Below are 18,875 nucleotides of genomic sequence, written 5' to 3'. Positions count from 1 at the left end.
GTTTATTTTCGGGACCTATTGTCAGGATTTATTTTTGGGGGGTTGTTTTCAGGGTTTATTTTTGGGGATTTATTTTTTGAGATTTATTTTCGGGGTTTATTTTGGGATTAATTTTTGGAGTTTATTTTCAGGATTTATTTTCCAAGTTTATTTTGGGGTTTATTTCAGGATGAGCATCCCAAATTTTATTTTTCCCCACTCCCAGGAGATTTTTACCCCATTCCTGGCTTATAGGACCCCTCCCCCCATGCCCTATAGATCCCCTATACCCCCCCCAGGTCACGTGGCTGCTTTCCCGCCCCACTCACGTGCTGGTGACGCACTGTGAAGAGGCGGGGCGTCCCTTCGGTCACGTGCCCGGTGTTATACATGTGTGTTTGTGTCACGTGACGCGGCGGCCGCCATGCTGTCCCGGCTGCTGAAGGAGCACCAGGCCCGCCAGAGCGAGCGGCGCGAGCTGCAGGGTGAGCCCCGCCCCCCGTCCCCATGGCAACGAACCCCGCCCGCCGCGCCCCATTGGCTACTGCGGCTGTCGCTCAGCGCAGCGCGGCGTCTCATTGGCTGCGAGGCTGTCTGTCAAGAGGGGAGGAAAGGGCGGGAAGCCTGAGGGACCCTGAGGGGGGGAGGGAAGGCTTCGTACGGTGACGCCACACGGGAGCATGCTGACGTCAGGCGATGCGGTGCTGACGTCACGCGGTGCGTCAGGCCGGGCGGGGGTCCCGCCGCCCCTCACGGCGCTGTTCCCGCGTGTCCCCCCCCAGAGCGGCGCCGCCGGGACGCCATCGCGGCCGCCACCCGCCTCACCGAGGCCCTGGTGGATCACCTGAACGTGGGGTGAGCCCGGGACCCCCAATTCCTTATGGGACACCCCACACCCAAACCCCTCTGGGACCCCCAATTCCTTATGGGACAGCCTCTCCCTGAACACCAAACCCTGCCCAGGGACGCCCAAATCCCCCGGGACCCTCAATTCCTTATGAGACACCCCACACCCAAACCCCTCTGGGACCCCCAATTCATTATGGGACCGACCCCCCCAACCCCAAACCCTGTCTGAAGACCCCAGACCTCACCTGGGGACCCCAAACCCTTCCTGGGGACCCCCAATTCCTTCTGGGACCAACCCCCCACCCAAGCCTCATACCCCTCCTGGGGACCCCAAATCCCTCCTGGAGACCCCAAACCCCTTATGGGGACCCCAAGCCCCTCATGGAGACCCCAAATTTTGCCTGGGGACCCTCAATTCCTTCTGGGACCACCCCTCACCCGAACCCCAAACCCTTCATGGGGACCCCAAACCCCACCTGGGAACTTCCAGCCCCCTACAGACCCTCTGGGGACCCCCATGTCCCCCCTGGCGACTCCCCCATGTCCCCCCAGGGTGGCCCAGGCCTACGTGAACCAGCGCAAGCTGGACCAGGAGGTGAAGACGCTTCAGGTGCAGGCGGCTCAGTTCGCCCGCCAGACCGGCCAGTGGATCGCCATGGTGGAGAGCTTCAACCAGGCCCTCAAGGTGGGGAAAAACCCACGGAACACAGCCCAAAAACACCCCAAAACACCGCCCAAAACCACCCCAAAATACCCTAAAACACAGCCCAAAAACACCCCAAAATACCCCAAAACACCGCCCAAAAACACCCCAAAAATACCCCAAAACACCACCCAAAAACACCCCAAAAATACCCCAAAACACCGCCCAAAAACACCCCAAAAATACCCCAAAACACCACCCAAAAACACCCCAAAAATACCCCAAAACACAGCCCAAAATCACCCCAAAAACACAGCCCCAAACCCAGCCCAGAGCGCACAGTGGATTGCTATGGTGGAGAGCTTCAACCAGGCCCTCAAGGTGGGGAAAAACCCACGGAACACAGCCCTAAATCACCCCAAAAACACCCCAAAAACACCCCAAAACACCCCAAAAATACCCCAAAACACAGCCCAAAATCACCCAAAAAATACCCCAAAATCACCCCAAAAATACCCCAAAACACAGCCCAAAAACACCCCAAAAATACCCCAAAACACAGCCCAAAAACACCCCAAAAATACCCCAAAATCACCCCAAAACACAGCCCTAAATCACCCCAAAAATACCCCAAAACACAGCCCAAAAATACCCCAAAACACAGCCCAAAATCACCCAAAAAATACCCCAAAATCACCCCAAAAATACCCCAAAACACAGCCCAAAAACACCCCAAAATACCCCAAAACACAGCCCAAAACCACCCAAAATACCCAAAACACAGCCCAAAATAGCCCAAAACCACCCCAAAATCCCCCCAAAAACCCCAAAACACAGCCCAAAAACACCCCAAAAATACCCCAAAAACACCGCCCAAAACACCCCAAAGCACACCCCAAAACCACCCCAAAATACCCCAAAACACAGCCCAAAAACACCCCAAAAATACCCCAAAACCCCCAAAAACACCCCAAAAACACCCCAAAACACAGCCAAAAACACCCCAAAAATACCCCAAAAACACCGCCCAAAAACATCCCAAAACACTGCCCAAAAACACCCCAAAATACCCCAAAACACAGCCCAAAAACACCCAAAAATACCCCAAAACCACCCCAAAATCCCCCCAAAAACACCCCAAAACACAGCCCATAAATACCCCAAAAACACCGCCAAAAACCACCCCAAAACAGCCCAAAACCACCCCAAAAACACCCCAAAAACAGCCCAAAAACACCCCAAAAATACCCCAAAACCACCCCAAAATCCCCCCAAAAACACACCCAAAACACAGCCCAAAAACACCCCAAAAATACCCAAAAACACCGCCCAAAACACCCCAAAGCACAGCCCAAAACCACCCCAAAAATACCCCAAAACACACCCCAAAATCACCCAAAAATACCCCAAAATCACCCCAAAAACACCCCAAAACACAGCCCTAAATCACCCCAAAAATACCCCAAAACACAGCCCAAAAACACCCCAAAAATACCCCAAAACACAGCCCAAAATCACCCAAAAAATACCCCAAATCACCCAAAAATACAACCCCAAAACCCCAAAAACCCAAACACCCAAACCCCAAAAATATCCCCAAAACACCCCAAAACACCCCAAAAATACCCCAAAAACACACCCAAAACACCCCAAATACCAAAACACAGCCCAAAAAACCCAAAACACAGCCCAAAACACCCAAAAACACAGCCCCAAACCCAGCCCAGACCGGCCAGTGGATTGCTATGGTGGAGAGCTTCAACCAGGCCCTCAAGGTGGAAAAACCCCGAACACAGCCTAAATCACCCAAAATACCCCAAAACACTGCCCCAAAACACAGCCCAAAAATACCCCAAAACACAGCCCAAAAACACCCCAAAAATACCCCAAAACACAGCCCAAAAATACCCCAAAACACACCCAAAACACACCCTAAACACACCCCAAAAAACACCCAAAAACCACTCCAAAAACACACCCCAAAACCACCCTAAAAGCCACCCCAAACACGCCCCAAAATCTAGCCCAAAACCACCCCAAAACCCAGCCCAGAGCGGGTCTTGAGGAGCACCCAGGGGGTCTTGGGGAACATTTTGGGGGGCTTGGGGAACATTTTGGGGGTCTTGGGGAACATTTTTGGGGTCTGAGCAGCACCAGGGGGTCATGGGGAGGTGGTGAGGAGCATCCAGGGGGGCTTGGGGAACATCTTGGGGGGCTTGGGGAACATTTTGGGGGTCTTGAAGAACATTTTGGGGGTCTTGAGTGGTACCCAGGGGGTCCTGTGGGGGTCTTGAGGAGCACCCAAGGGGTCTTGGGGAACATCTTGGGGGTCTTGGGCAGAGCTCAGGGGGTTCTAGGGGGTCTTGAAGAACATCTTGGGGGTCCTGACGAGCATCCAGGGCATCTTGAGGAACATTTTGGGGAACATCTTGGGGGTCTCAGGCAGCACCCAGGGGATCCTAGAGGATCTTGAGGAACATCTTGGGGGTCCTGACGAGCATCCAGGGCATCTTGAGGAACATCTTGGGGGTCCTGGGCAACATCTCGGGGGTCTTGGGGAACATTTTGGGGGTCTTGGGCAGTACCCAGGGGGTCCTTTGGGGGTCTTGAGGAGCACCCAGGGGGTCTTGGGGAACATTTTGGGGGTCTTGAGGAACATTTTGGGGGTCTTGAGTGGTACCCAGGGTGTCCTGTGGGGGTCTTGAGGAGCACCCAAGGGGTCTTGGGGAACATTTTGGGGGTCTTGGGCAGTACCTGGGGGATTCTGGGGGATCTTGAGGAACATCTTGGGGGTCCTGACGAGCATCCAGGGCATCTTGCTTGGGGAACATTTTGGGGAACATCTTGGGGGTCTTGGGCAGAGCTCAGGGGGTTCTGGGGGTCTTGAGGAGCACCCAGGGGGTCTTGGGGAACATCCTGGGGGGCTTGGGCAGAGCTCAGGGGGTTCTGGGGGGTCTTGAGGAACATCTTGGGGGTCCTGACGAACATCCAGGGCATCTTGAGGAACATCTTGGGGGTCCTGGGCAACATCTCGGGGGTCTTGAGGAACATTTTGGGGGTCTTGAGTGGTACCCAGGGGGTCCTTTGGGGGTCTTGAGGAGCACCCAAGGGGTCTTGAGGAACATCTTGGGGGTCCTGACGAACATCCAGGGCATCTTGAGGAACATTTTGGGAATTTGGGGAACATCTTGGGGGTCTCGTGGTGTCCTGAGGAGCACCCAGAGGGTCCCAGGGCCCCTTAGTGGAACAGGATGGGGTGAGCCCCCTCCCCAAAATCCCCCTCCCCAAACCCGCCCACCCTCAGGAGATCGGTGACGTGGAGAACTGGGCCAGGAGCATCGAGCTGGACATGAGGACCATCGCCACCGCCCTCGAGTACGTCTACAAGGGGCAGCTGCAGCCCTCCTGCTCCTGAGGGACCCCCAAAACCCCCCCGGGACCCCCCCAGAAACCCCCCAGACCCAAATAACCAGTGGGGGTCTCACCACGCTGCCGCCCCCAGCACTGAGAGCAATGCAATAAATGGGGGTGTGGAATAAAGGGGAGGGGCAGGGGGGGTGTGTGGGTGTGGGGGGGGGTCAGGCCGGGCCAGGGGGACCCTGGCACAGCCCCCCCCCCTCCCCAAATCCCCCCCTAAGCCCCCTCATCCTCTTTAGTGCTTACCCAGGCTCTGAGGCTGCTTTGATTGGGGACAAAGGGGCCATTTTTGGGTGCTCGGTGCCCCCGGGGGGGCTCCCCCTCATCCGGGGGTGGGGGGGGTTTAATTCCCTCATGGGGGGGGGAGGGGCAGGGTTCGTTTTGGGGTGATTTTCCCCCATTGAAGGGGTGTTAAGGCCCATTTTGGGGTGATTTTCCCCTGTTTTGGGGTGATTTTCCCCCATTGAAGGGGTGTTAAGGCCCATTTTGGGGTGATTTTCCCCCGTTTTGGGGTGATTTTCCCCCATTGAAGGGGTGTTAAGGCCCATTTTGGGGTGATCTTTCCCCATTGGGGGGAACTCAGGGCCCATTTTGGGGTGATTTTCCCCCATTTAGGAGTCAGGGCCCATTTTGGGATGATTTTTCCCCATTGTGGGGGTTTCAGGTCCCATTTTGGGGTGATTTTCCCCCATCGGGGAGGGGTCACGGCCCCATTTTGGGGTGATTTTTCCCCATTTAGGAGTCAGGGCCCATTTCGGGGTAATTTTCCCACATGAAGGGGTCATGGTCCCATTTTGGGATGATTTTTCCCCATTGTGGAGGTTTCAGGTCCCATTTTGGGGTGATTTTCCCCCATCAGGGAGGGGTCACGGCCCAATTTTGGGGTGATTTTCCCCCATTTAGGAGTCAGGGCCCATTTTGGGATGATTTTTCCCCATTGTGGGGTTTTCAGGGCTCATTTTGGGGTGATTTTCCTGTAGTGGGGGGGTCAGGGCCCATTTTCAGGGCCCCATTTTGGGGTGATTTTCCCCCATTTTGGGGTGATTTTGCCCCCCATTGTGGGGGTTTCAGGGCCGCATTTTGGGGTGATTTTGCCCCCCATTGTGGGGGTTTCAGGGCCCCATTTTGGGGTGATTTTCCCCCAAAGTTTCCCAATCCCCCCCTCCCCGCCCCGGGGGATTTGTGGCCGTGCCAGGCACGGGGAGGAGCGGCCTTGGCCCCCCCCCCCCTCCCTCCCCCCCGCCCCAAATCCCCCCGGACCCCTCCCCTGCTCCCCGCCCCCCCCCGGCTCACACGGCCCCGAGGCCGCGGCCGGAGCAGCGCCCGCAGCCCCCCCAGGTACGTGGGGACCCCCCCCGAGAGGATTGGGGACCCCCCATTCTATTCCCAGAGGGACTTGGGGACCCCCCCCCTGCCCCCCGACATAGTGGGGACCACCCCCCTGCATCCCTGAGGGATTTGGGGACCCCTCCCTCTGCACCCCTGATGGAAGTGGGGACCCCTTGAGGGACTTGGGGACCCCCCTTTGGCCCCCCCAGGTACATGGGGAGCCCCCCGAAGGACTTGGGGACCCCCGGAGGGAATTGGGGACCCCCGGAGGGACTTAGGGGCCCTCTGAGGGAAGTGGGGACCCCCCCCCTCTGCAACCCTGAGAAACTTGGGGACCCCCCATCTGCCCCAGTAAGGAGATGGGGACCCCCCCTTAGCCCCCCCCCCAGAGGGACTTGGGACCCCCCCTGCCCCCCGACATAGTGGGGACCACCCCCCTGCACCCCTGATGGAAGTGGGGACCCCTCCCTCTGCACCCCCGAGGTACGTGGGGACCCCCCAAGGGAAGTGGGGACCCCCCTCTGCACCCCCGAGTACGTGGGGACCCCTTGAGGGAAGTGGGGACCCCCCTCTGGCCCCCCCAGGTACGTGGGGACCCCCCAAGGGAAGTGGGGACCCCCCCCTGCATCCTTGAGGGACTTTCGGAGCCCCCAAGGGAAGTGGGGACCCCCCCCCTTCTGTCCCAGGAAGGACTTGGGGACCCCTCCCTGCACCCCCAGGGATGTGGGGACCACCCCTCTCTGCACCCCCCCATACCGGGGGTCTCCTGTTTTGGGGGGGGGGGCTCTGGGGACACAGCGCAGACCCCCGGGGTCACCCTCAAATCCCAGGCTGGGGGGTAAAAGGGGGGTCCTGAGACCCCAAACCCTGCCCGATGGGGGGTCCTGACACCCCAAATTCCTCCGGACGAGGGTCCTGGACCCCAAACCCCCCCATGGGGGTTCTGGAGGGGGGCACAGGACAAACCCCGGGTGCTCCCCCCAAATCCGAGGGTGGGGAGGGGGGTCCCTGCTGCCCCTTTGGGGGTCCAACCCCCAAACCAACAATGGGGGAGTCCCGACACCCCAAAACACTCCCGGATGGGGGTCCTGAGACCCCAAAGCCCCCCCCAGTGGGGGTCCTGAGACCCCAAACCCTCCCCAGGGGTTTCCTGAGACTGCAAGTCCCCCCAATGGAGGTCATGAGACCCCAATCCCCCCTCCCGGATGGGGGTCCTGAGACCCCAAATCCTCACTAAAGGGGTCCTGACACCCGAAATCCCCCCCATGAGAGTCCTGAGACCCCAATTCCCCCCATGGGGGTCCCGCAGGGGGGCCCGGGTCCCTGCTGGGGGGGTCACACGGCCCCCATGGGCCCCCTCCCCACACGGGCACAGCCGGGCTGGGGGTCCCGGGCTGGGCAGGGTCTGTCCGGGGGGTCCCGGGGGGTCCCGGGGGTCGCCGCTGCCCCGGACGGGGGGGATGGGCCCGAGGGGACCCCCCCGGAGCCCCCCCCGTGCCCGGCCGTGACGCGGCCCCGTTAATCCGGGCTTGGCCCGGGCCAGAGCGGGACACGGCGGGGCTGGGGGGGAGCTCCCGGCTCGGCCCGGCCCGGCCCGGGAGGGGCTTTGGGGGGACCCCTCCCCAATCGGGCACCCGTGGGGACACAGGAGGCGGAGCCAGACCAGAGTGACCGGGGCCAGGCACGGGTCAGTCCCGAGCGGTCAGTCCCGAGTGACCGCTCTGTCCCAGGGGAGAGACCCCCGTGCTCGGGGTAGGGTGGGGGGACTGGGGGTCCCACTGAGCCTCGGGTCCGCAGGGTCAACATGTGCTTGTCCCCTCCCAGCATGTTCCGTACCTGCATGGCAGTGTCACACAGATGGGTCTCTGTGGTGGGTCTTGATGTCCTGTCCCCCAGGCATGCTGCCGTACTGCACTGGAGGACACACAGGGCGGGGGTCAGACAGGGTGGGGGTCTCTCTGGCAAGTGTCACACATGTCCCCTGTCCCCCAGGTCATATTTCTGTACCTGGCACTGGCAGTGTCACACAGGGCAGAGGTCCCACATGTCCCTGTTCCCAGCCATGTGCTGTACTGCACTGCTGGCTCTGTGGCAGTGGTGGCATGGCAGTGTCACACAGATGAGGTCCTGATGTCCCTGTCCCCAGGCCATGTTCCCGTACTGTCAGTGTCCCAGGTGATGTCCCTTCCACCCCAGACATGTTCCGTACTGCACTGTCAGTGTCACACAGGCGGTGCACACTGTCCCTGTCCCCAGCCATGTTCCCATACCTGGCAGTGCAGTGTCACACAGGGTTGATTCCCTGTCCAGGCCATGTCCTGTCCAGCACTGTCAGTGTCACCAGGGTTGATGTCCCCTGTCCCAGGCCATGTTGCCGTACCTGGCATGTCCCAGGGTGATGTCCCCTCCCCCGCACTGTCGTGTCACCCAGGGTGATGCCCTGTCCCCAGGCCATGTTGCCGTACCTGTCAGTGTCGCCCAGGGTTGATGTCCCTGTCCCCCAGGCATGTTGCCGTACCTGTCAGTGTCGCCCAGGGTTGATGTCCCCTGTCCCCCCAGGCCATGTGCCGTACCTGTCAGTGTCGCCCAGGGTTGATGTCCCTGTCCCCCAGGCCATGTTGCCGTACCTGTCAGTGTCACCCAGGGTTGATGTCCCTGTCCCCAGGCCATGCTGCTGTACCTGGCACTGTCAGTGTCACACAGGGCAGGGGTCACACAGGGTGGGGGTCTCTCTCATGTGTCACACGTGTCCCCTGTCCCCAGGCCATGTTGCTGTACCTGACAGTGTCACCCAGGGTTGATGTCCCCTGTCCCCAGGCCATGTCCCCTGTCCCCACCCCAGGCCATATTCCCGTACCTGTCAGTGTCACCCAGGGTTGATGTCCCCTGTCCCCAGGCCATGTTCCTGTACCTGGCAGTGTCACCCAGGGTTGATGTCCCCTGTCCCCAGGCCATGTCCCCTGTCCCCGGCACTGTCAGTGTCACCCAGGGTTGATGTCCCTGTCCCCAGGCCATGTTGCCGTACCTGGCACTGTCAGTGTCACACAGGGTTGATGTCCCCTGTCCCCAGGCCATGTCCCTGGCACTGTCAGTGTCACCCAGGGTTGATGTCCCCTGTCCCCAGGCCATGTTCCCGTACCTGTCAGTGTCACCCAGGGTTGATGTCCCTGTCCCCAGCACTGTCAGTGTCACCCAGGGTTGATGTCCCCTGTCCCCAGCACTGTCAGTGTCACCCAGGGTTGATGTCCCTGTCCCCAGGCCATGTTCCCGTACCTGTCAGTGTCACCCAGAGTTGATGTCCCTGTCCCCAGGCCATGTCCCTGTCCCCAGCACTGGCAGTGTCACACAGGGTTGATGTCCCCTGTCCCCAGGCCATGTCCCTGTCCCCAGCACTGTCAGTGTCACCCAGGGTTGATGTCCCTGTCCCCGGCACTGTCAGTGTCACACAGGGTTGATGTCCCTGTCCCCAGGCCATGTCCCCGTCCCCAGCACTGTCCAGTGTCACCCGGGTTGATGTCCCTGTCCCCAGGCCATGTCCTGTCCCCAGCACTGTCTGTCACCCAGGGTTGATGTCCCTGTCCCGCACTGTCAGTGTCACACAGGGTTGATGTCCCTGTCCCCAGCACTGTCAGTGTCACACAGGGTTGATGTCCCCGTCCCCCAGGCCATGTTGCCATACTGGCACTGTCAGTGTCACCCAGGGTTGATGTCCCTGTCCCCAGCACTGTCAGTGTCACCCAGGGTTGATGTCCCCTGTCCCCAGGCCATGTTCCCGTACCTGTCAGTGTCACCCAGGGTTGATGTCCCCTGTCCCCAGGCCATGTTGCCGTACCTGGCGCTCCTGGCCCTGCTCTGGGCGCTGCTGTGGCTGCTGCGGGACCGGCGCACGCTGCCGTCGGTGCGGGACAAGCACGTGTTCATCACGGGCTGCGACAGCGGCTTCGGGCGCCTGCTGGCGCGGCGCTTGGCCCGCCAGGGCTACCGGGTGCTGGCGGCGTGCCTGACCCCGCAGGGCGCCGAGAGCCTGCGCGGGGACACCCCCGGGGGACACCTCAGAACCGTCCTGCTCGATGTCACCCGCTCCGACAGCATCCGCCGCGCCGCCGAGTGGGTGCACAGGGAGGTGGGGGACAAAGGTGAGGGACGGGGGGAAAAGGGGCTGGGGGCTTCGGGAGGGGCTGGGTGGGGGACAAAGGTGAGGGACGGGGGAAAAGGGGCTGGGGGCTTCGGGAGGGGCTGGGTGCACAGGGAGGTGGGGGACAAAGGTGAGGGACGGGGGGAAAAGGGGCTGGGGGCTTCGGGAGGGGCTGGGTGCACAGGGAGGTGGGGGACAAAGGTGAGGGATGGGGGGAAAAGGGGAATTGGGGAGGGGGAAAAGGGGCTGGGGGCTTCGGGAGGAGCTGGGTGGGGGACAAAGGTGAGGGACGGGAAAGAGGGGAGGGGATTGGGGAGGGGGAAAAAGGGGCTGGGGGCTTCGGGAGGGGCTGGGTGCACAGGGAGGTGGGGGACAAAGGTGAGGGATGGGGGAAAAGGGGAATTGGGGATGGGGAAAAGGGGTTGGGGGCGTCAGGAGGGGCTGGGTGCACAGGGATGTGGGGGACAAAGGTGAGGGACAGGGGGGAAAAGGGGATTGGGGAGGGGGAAAAGGGGCTGGGGGCTGGGTGCACAGGGATGTGGGGGACAAAGGTGAGGGACGGGGGGAAAAGGGGCTGGGGGCTTCGGGAGGGGCTGGGTGCACAGGGAGGTGGGGGAGAAGGGTGAGGGATGGGAAAGAGGGGAGGGGGATTGGGGAGGGGGAAAAGGGGCTGGGGGCTTCGGGAGGAGCTGGGTGCACAGGGAGGTGGGGGACAAAGGTGAGGGACGGGGGGAAAAGGGGATTGGGGAGGGGGAAAAGGGGCTGGGGGCTTCGGGAGGAGCTGGGTGCACAGGGAGGTGGGGGACAAAGGTGAGGGACGGGAAAGAGGGGAGGGGGATTGGGGAAGGGGGAAAAGGGGCTGGGGGCTTCGGGAGGGGCTGGGTGCACAGGGAGGTGGAGGAAAGGGTGAGGGACGGGGGAAAAGGGGATTGGGGATGGGGAAAAGGGGTTGGGGGCTTCAGGAGGAGCTGGACTGAGAGCTCTGGGTATGGACTGACCCCTCTGGGTGCACAGGGAGGTGGGGGACAAAGGTGAGGGACGGGAAAGAGGGGAGGGGGATTCGGGAAGGGATGGGGGCAAGTGGGAGAGGGCACATGGGGACACTCTGGGGGTCCCAGGGGACACTGAATGTTCCAGTTTGGGGGTCCCCCATGCTCTGTGTCCCCCAGGGCTGTTTGGGCTGGTGAACGTAGGCCATTGACCCATGTGGGGGTCACTCTGGGGGTCCCATTTTGGGGTCCCCCATGCCCTGTGTCCCCCAGGGCTGTTTGGGTTGGTGAACAACGCGGGCATTGCCAACCCCATTGACCCCAGGGCACATGGGGACACTCTGGGGGTCCCAAGGAACACTGGGTGTTCCATTTTGGGGTCCCCACTCTCCCTGTCCCCCCAGGGCTGTTTGGGCTGGTGAACAACACAGTGTGACCAATCCCATTGACCCATGTGGGGACACTCTGGGGGTGCCAGGGGTCACTCTGGGGGTCCCATTTTGGGGTCCCCACCCTGTGTCCCCCAGGGCTGTTTGGGCTGGTGAACAACGCGGGCATCGCCAACCCCATTGACCCCAGGGCACATGGGGTCACTCTGGGGGTGCCAGGGGGCACTCTGGGGGTTCCATTTTGGGGTCCCCACCCTGTGTGTCCCCCAGGGCTGTTTGGGCTGGTGAACAACGCGGGCATCGCCAACCCCATCGGGCCCACGGAGTGGATGGACATCGAGGATTTCCGGCGGGTGCTGGCCGTGAACGCGCTGGGCGCCATCGAGGTGACGCTGCAGCTGCTGCCGCTGCTGAAGCGCGCGCGGGGCCGCGTGGTGAACACGTCCAGCGTGCTGGGCCGCATCTCGGCCAACGGCGGCGGCTACTGCATCTCCAAATACTGCATCGAGGCCTTCTCGGACAGCCTCAGGTGGGCACCGAGCCCTGGGCACCGACCGAGGGCCGTGGGCATGGACTGAGAGCCCTGGGTATGGACTGAGAGCTCTGGGTATGGACTGAGAGCCCTGGGTATGGACCGAGAGCCCTGGGCATGGACTGACCCCTGGGTATGGACTGAGAGCTCTGGGCATGGACTGAGAGCTCTGGGCATGGACTGAGAGCCCTGGGCATGGACTGAGAGCTCTGGGCATGGACTGAGAGCTCTGGGTATGGACTGAGAGCTCTGGGTGTGGACTGAGAGCTCTGGGTGTGGACTGAGGGCCGTGGGCATGGACTGACCCTCTGGGTATGCAGGGCACCGACTGAGAGCCCTGGGCACCGACCGAGGGCCATGGGCATGGACTGAGAGCTCTGGGCATGGTCTGACCCCCCTGGGCATGGACTGAGAGCTCTGGGCATGGACTGACCCCTCTGGGTGTGGACTGAGAGCCCTGGGCATGGACTGACCCCTGGGTATGGACTGGGCCCTCCTGGTCATGCCATGATCCCTCCAGCCACAACCTGACCCCTCTGGCCACGCCTTGAGCCCTCCAGCCACCCTTGACCACCCCATAACCTCTCTGGTCACCCCCTTGACCATTCTGGCCACCCCATAACCCCTCTGACCCCCCTGTGTCCCTCCGCAGGCGGGACATGCGGCACTTTGGGGTCAAGGTCAGCATTGTGGAACCCATTGTGGAACCGGGGTTCCTCAGGATGTTCCTGGCCCCTATGGGCACCCCATAACCCCTCTGCCCACCCCATAACCCCTCTGGCCACCCCGTGACCCCTCTGGTCACCCCATAACCCCTCTGGTCCCTCCGCAGGCGGGACATGCGGCACTTTGGGGTCAATGTGAGCGCTGTGGAGCCGGGGTTCCTCAGGATGTTCCTGAACCCCCTGATCACCCCCTGACCCCCCGAATCACCCCATAACCCCTCTGGTCACCCCCTGTCTCCTCCGCAGGCGGGACATGCGGCACTTTGGGGTCAAGGTCAGCATTGTGGAACCCATTGTGGAACGGGGTTCCTCAGGATGTTCCTGACCCCTATGGCCACCCCATAACCCCTCTGCCCACCCCGTGACCACTCTGGTCACCCCCCGACCCCTCTGCCCACCCCCTGACCCCTCTGCTCACCCCCTGACCCCTCCGCAGGCGGGACATGCGGCACTTTGGGGTCAAGGTCAGCATTGTGGAGCCCGGCTTCTTCAAGACCAACGTGACGGACCTGGACTCGCTGGAGGCGTCGCTGCGGCAGCGCTGGGAGCGCCTGGAGCCGGCCACGCGCAGCAGCTACGGGGAGCACTTCCTGCCCCAGTGTGAGACTGCAGCGCCCCTCCCCGGCCAGCGGCCCACCCCTCACACACCCCAGCATTCGGCATCTCACCCTGCCTCAGTTTCCCTTTTCCTGCATTCCCCAAATCCCAAAATTCAGCGTCTCACCCTGCCTCAGTTTCCCTTTTCCTGACCAACTGTCCACCCCTCACAGACCCCAAAATTCGGCATCTCACCCTGCCTCAGTTTCCCTTTTCCTGAACCCCCAAGGGCAGTTGCTCACCCTGCCTCAGTTTCCCTTATCTGGACCAACTGCCCACCCCTCACACACCCCAGGATTCGGCATCTCGCCCTGCCTCAGTTTCCCTTTTCCTGCATTCCCCAAACCCCAAAATTCAGCATCTCACCCTGCCTCAGTTTCCCTTTTCCTGCATTCCCCAAACCCCAAAATTCAGCATCTCACCCCTGCCTCAGTTTCCCTTTTCCTGCATTCCCCAAACCCAAAGTTCAGGATCTCGCCCCTGCCTCAGTTTCCCCTTTCCCACACCCCTCCAGCTGTCCCCAAACCCCCCTGACCCCTGTCCCTTTTCTGTCCCCCAGACCTGCGAGTGCAGCGCCTGCTGCTGTCCCTGCTGTGTGACCGGGACCTGTCCCTTGTCCCCAAACCCCTCTGACCCCTGTCCTTGTCCCCCCCAGCTGTCCCCAAAGCCCCCTGACCCCTGTCCCTGTCCCTTTCTGTCCCCAGACCTGCGGGTGCAGCAGTTGCTGCTGTCGGTGCTGTGTGACCGGGACCTGTCCCTTGTCCCCCAGCTGTCCCCAAAGCCCCCTGACCCCTTTTGTCCCCCCCAGACCTGCGTGTGCAGCGGCTGCTGCTGTCGGTGCTGTGTGACCGGGACCTGGCCAAGGTGACGCGCTGCATGGAGCACGCGCTGCGGGCGCAGCACCCGCGCAGCCGCTACAGCGCGGGCTGGGACGCCAAGCTGCTCTGGCTGCCGGCCTCCTACCTGCCCTCGGCCCTCGTGGACCTGGCCCTGGCCCTCATCCTGCCCAAGCCGGCCCTGGGCGGCCGCTGAGAGACCCCAGACCCAAATTAAACCCACCCGAGATTGGGGAATGAGCCCCCCAAGGATGGGGAATGAACGCCCTGAACTCACCCGTCCTTGCTCTGTTCATGGTTAGAAGGGGATTTGGGGACACTGAGGTGGCACTTGGGGCTCATGGAGCTGGCCCTGGCCCTCATCCTGCCCAGGGAGGCCACTGAGAGACCCCAGACCCAAATTAAACCCCCTGGGGTGGGGAATGAATGCCCTGAACTTGCCTGTCCCTGTTTTCACTCAGCTCGGGGTGATTTGGGGACACTGAGGTGGCACGTGAGGATTTGGGGACATGGAGGTGGCACTGAGGTGGCACGTGAGGATTTGGGGACACTGAGGTGGCACGTGAGGATTTGGGGACACTGAGGTGGCACTCAGAGCCCCCAGAGCCACCAGGACCAGTCCTTGACCCCATGGGGTCAATGGGGGACCCCAAAACTCCAGGATGGAGCCCCCACCCCATTAGAGACCCCCAAACCCCACGAGGGCCCTTGTCCCACCCTGGAGGGACCCCCCACCCCAAAGACCCCCCAAAACCCTCCAAAGACCCCTAAACCCCTCAAAGGGACCCCAAACCCACCAGAGACCCCCCAAACCCCTCAAAGGGACCCCAAACCCTTCAAAGGGACCCCAGACCCACCAGAGACCCCCCCAAACTCCCCAATCCCACTCATTCTCCAGAAGCTTTTCCTCTTTATTGCAAACCCGGGGGCCCCCAAAGCCCCCCAGGACCCCCAAAGTGGGGGGGGGGGTTGGCACTTGGGCCCTGCTGGGACCCCCGGAGCCCCCCGGGACCCCCGGGAGGAGCAGGAATTTGAGGAGGGGGCTACATGGGGGCTACATGACCTCGTAGCCGCTGCGGATCCCCCGCATGAGGCAGCAGGAGAAGAGAACGCCCAGGACCTGCGGGGACAGGGACGGTGACAGTGGGGACAGTGGGGACAATGGGGACAGGGATGGGGACAGTGGGGACAGTGGGGACAGGGATGGGGACAGTGGGGACAGTGGGGACAGTGGGGACAGTGGGGACAGTGGGGACAGGGATGGGGACAGTGGGGACAGTGGGGACAATGGGGACAGTGGGGACAGGGATGGGGACAGTGGGGACAGTGGGGACAGTGGGGACAGGGATGGGGACAATGGGGACAGGGACGGTGACAGTGGGGACAGGGATGGGGACAGTGGGGACAGGGACATTGGGGGGACATTGGGGACAGGGATGGGGAACAGGGACAGTGACAATGGGGACAATGGGGACAATGGGGACAGTGGGGACAGTGGGGACAGGGATGGGGAACAGGGACAGTGACAATGGGGACAATGGGGACACTGGGGACAGTGGGGACAGTGGGGACAGGGATGGGGACAGTGGGGACAATGGGGACAATGGGGACAATGGGGACAGTGGGGACAGGGATGGGGACAATGGGGACAGTGGGGACAATGGGGACAATGGGGACAGTGGGGACAGCGGGGACAGTGGGGACATGGGGACAATGGGGACAGTGGGGACAGTGGGGACAGGGACGGTGACAGTGGGGACAGGGACACTGGGGGGGGGGGACAGCGACACTCGGGGGGGTCGGTTTGACATGGGGGGGGAGGTCTCAGCCCCAAATTGAGGAGGGGTCTCAGACCCATATTGGGGGGGGTCGTCCCAACTTTTGGGGGGGTCTCAGCCCCACACTGAAGGGGGTTCATTCCCACCATTGGAGGGGTCTCAGCTCCCACATTTGGGGGGATCTCAGCCCCTATTTGGGGGGGGTCCAAGACCCCATTCAGGGGGGTCCAAGACCCCATTTCAGGGGGTTCCCAGCCCGATTTGGGGAGGGGTCTCAGCCCCTATTTGGGGGGTTCACAGCCCCAAATTTTGAGGATATCTCAGCCCATATTTGGGGGGATCTCAGCCCCTATTTGGGGGGGGTCCAAGACCCCATTCAGGGGGTTCCCAGCCTGATTTGGGGGGGTCTCAGCCCCATTTTTGGGGGGGTCTCAGCCCCATTTTTTGGGGGTTCCCAGCCCCCATTTTTTGGGGGTTCCCAGCCCCATTTTTGGGGGGTCCCAGCCCCATTTTTGGGGGTTCCCATCCCCATTTTTGGGGGTCTCACCTCGAAGAAGGCGATGCCCAGCGCCACGGCCGCCAGCAGCAGCACGTTCCTCTTGACCCAGGCCTCGAGGCTGGGCAGGCACCCCTGGCATGGGGGGCACAGGGGGTCAGGGGGCTCAGGGACCCCCAAAGGGGCCGGTCAGCAATTTGGGGAGGGGTCTCACCTCAGCGAACACGGTGCTGGGGGTCGGGTGCACGTTGCAGGCGGGGCCGGGGTGGCGGCAGCACGAGGTGGGCACGGAGTCGTTGGCACCAAAGTGCCCCACGCCCGCCCAGTCGGTGAAATTGTTCACCCCGCAGCAGGAGAACTGCCCGGAAACGGGGCAGGAATGGTGGGGAGGGGTCCTGGGGCAGCCCCCTCCCCAAACTGGGGTCACCCCCATGCTGGAATCCATCCTGGAGCAGCCCCCTCCCCAAATTGGGGGTGAATTGAGGTCACCCCCATGCTGGAATCCATCCAGGAGGGGGACCAGGAGCAGCCCCCTCCCCAAATTGGGGTCACCCCCATGCTGGAATCCCTCCAGGAGGAAGTCCTGGACCAGCCCCCTCCCCAAATTAAGGGAGACCCCTATGCTGGAACCCACCCAGGAAGGGGCCCAGGAGCAAGAAGCAGCCCCCTCCTCAAAATAAGGGTGACCCCCATGCTGGAATCCACCCAGAAGGAAGTCCAGGAGCAGCCCCCTCCCCAAACTGGGGGTGAATTGAGGTCACCCCCATGCTGGAATCCATCCGGGGGGAGGTCCTGGAGCAGCCCCCTCCCCAAATTGGGGTCACCCTCATGCTGGAATCCATCCTGGAGCAGCCCCCTCCCCAAATCAGGGTGACCCCCATGCTGGAATCCATCCTGGAGCAGCCCCCTCCCCAAATTGGGGAGACCCCCATGCTGGAATCCCTCCAGGAAGGGGTCGTGGAGCAGCCCCCTCCCCAAACTGGGGGTGAATTGAGGTCACCCCCATGCTGGAATCCATCCAGGAGGGGGTCCTGGAGCAGCCCCCTCCCCAAATTGGGGTCACCCCCATGCTGGAATCCATCCTGGAGCAGCCCCCTCCCCAAATTAGGGAGACCCCAGACTCACCTCCTGCTGGAACCCATCCAGGGCGGTGGCCAGGGACGGGTCCTGCTCGTAGCTCCTCACGGCCTCCCAGAGCCCCTCCTGCACCAGCCCGTGCACCTGGGGGGGCACCGGGGGGTCACGGGGGGGGATGAGGGACCCCCGGGGGGAGGGGTGGGGACCCAAGGGGCAAGGGAAGGGAAGGGAAGGATGGGAAGGGAAGGGAAGGTTTGGGAAGGTGGAAGGGTAGGGAAGGGGGAAGGTAAGGGAAGGTTGGGAAGGGAAGGGAAGGGAAGGGAAGGGAAGGGAAGGGAAGGGAAGGGAAAAGGGAAGGGAAAGGGAAAAGGAAGGGAAGGAAGGGAAGGGAAGGGAAGGGAAGGGAAGGGAAAGGGAAAAGGAAATGGGGAAGGAATGCCCCAAGGGAGAAAGGGAGGCGGCGGGATAAGGAAGGGAGAAGGACGGGAAGGGGGGAAAGGGCAGGTTATGGAAGGGATTTGAGGGGGGTCTTGGGAGGGAGTCCTGGGGTTTCTTACTTCCGGCTGGTCTGGGGTCCTGGCGTCCCTCAACTGAAGGTGACATGAAAGGGGGTGGGTAGGGGTCCCCGGATTTCCCTGCCAGCATTTCCCGGCTGGGTCTGGGGGTGGGATGGTGGGTATCCCCGGGGGTCCCGGGGGTCCCAGCCCCCCCTCACCATGGTGACCATGAGGGGCTGGGTCAGGGGTCCCTGTTCCGTTCTCTTTGTCCTTCCATTCCGGCTGTCCGGGTCCCCGGGATTTCCCCATTCCCCGGCTGGGGCATGGGGTCCCTGGGTGTCCCTGCGGTTCCCCATTTCCCCTGGCTGGTTCCTTTGCATCTCCTGGGGTTCCCGGGTGGTCCGCACCCCCCCCTCACCATGGGCCATGAGGGTCGGTCAGGGCCCCCGTGGCCCCCACCCCCCTTTGGGGTCCAGAGTTCGTGACCCGGCTGGGTCGGCGGATCCCACCCCCGGAAAAGAGGCTGAGCATGCGGCGAACCTGGGGCCCAGAGGGGTCAGGGGGGTCCCTGGGGGGATTTGGGGGGGGGCTGGGGGGTCCTGGGGGG

General features: G+C 62.1%; 3 protein-coding genes across 3 annotated transcripts in view; 2 read left to right on the top strand and 1 right to left on the bottom strand.

Moving 5' to 3' along the window:
* Positions 1 to 337: 337 nt before the first annotated feature.
* On the top strand, positions 338 to 5,133 carry BLOC1S1 (biogenesis of lysosomal organelles complex 1 subunit 1). Its single transcript, XM_064734890.1, has 4 exons — positions 338 to 464; positions 762 to 834; positions 1,381 to 1,513; positions 4,776 to 5,133. Exons 1-4 carry the CDS (start codon positions 404 to 406, stop codon positions 4,884 to 4,886), a joined length of 378 nt encoding a protein of 125 aa, XP_064590960.1. The 5' UTR covers positions 338 to 403; the 3' UTR covers positions 4,887 to 5,133.
* A 2,730-nt stretch (positions 5,134 to 7,863) lies between these two features.
* RDH5 (retinol dehydrogenase 5) lies at positions 7,864 to 14,682 on the top strand. The gene is made up of 5 exons (XM_064734868.1): positions 7,864 to 7,904; positions 10,035 to 10,353; positions 12,001 to 12,259; positions 13,424 to 13,587; positions 14,393 to 14,682. The coding sequence occupies exons 2-5, from the start codon at positions 10,038 to 10,040 to the stop codon at positions 14,614 to 14,616; spliced, it is 963 nt and encodes a 320-aa protein (XP_064590938.1). The 5' UTR covers positions 7,864 to 7,904; positions 10,035 to 10,037; the 3' UTR covers positions 14,617 to 14,682.
* A 628-nt stretch (positions 14,683 to 15,310) lies between these two features.
* The window catches only part of CD63 (CD63 molecule), a 7,379-nt gene continuing 3,814 nt past the window's right edge, over positions 15,311 to 18,875 (bottom strand). The window contains exons 4-7 of the mRNA XM_064734664.1: positions 17,820 to 17,915; positions 16,909 to 17,052; positions 16,746 to 16,829; positions 15,311 to 15,540 (exon numbers count right to left, since the gene is read on the bottom strand). Of these exons, the coding sequence (XP_064590734.1) occupies positions 15,475 to 15,540; positions 16,746 to 16,829; positions 16,909 to 17,052; positions 17,820 to 17,915 (390 nt within the window). The 3' untranslated portion in view covers positions 15,311 to 15,474. The remainder of the gene's footprint in view (positions 15,541 to 16,745; positions 16,830 to 16,908; positions 17,053 to 17,819; positions 17,916 to 18,875) is intronic.

Source organism: Zonotrichia leucophrys, chromosome 29 (genome assembly GCF_028769735.1).
Source record: "Zonotrichia leucophrys gambelii isolate GWCS_2022_RI chromosome 29, RI_Zleu_2.0, whole genome shotgun sequence".
In the NCBI taxonomy this organism is placed as follows: Eukaryota; Metazoa; Chordata; class Aves; order Passeriformes; family Passerellidae; genus Zonotrichia; species Zonotrichia leucophrys.
The sequence above is the reverse complement of the archived record's forward strand: the minus strand, read 5'-3'. Positions and strand labels throughout refer to the sequence as shown.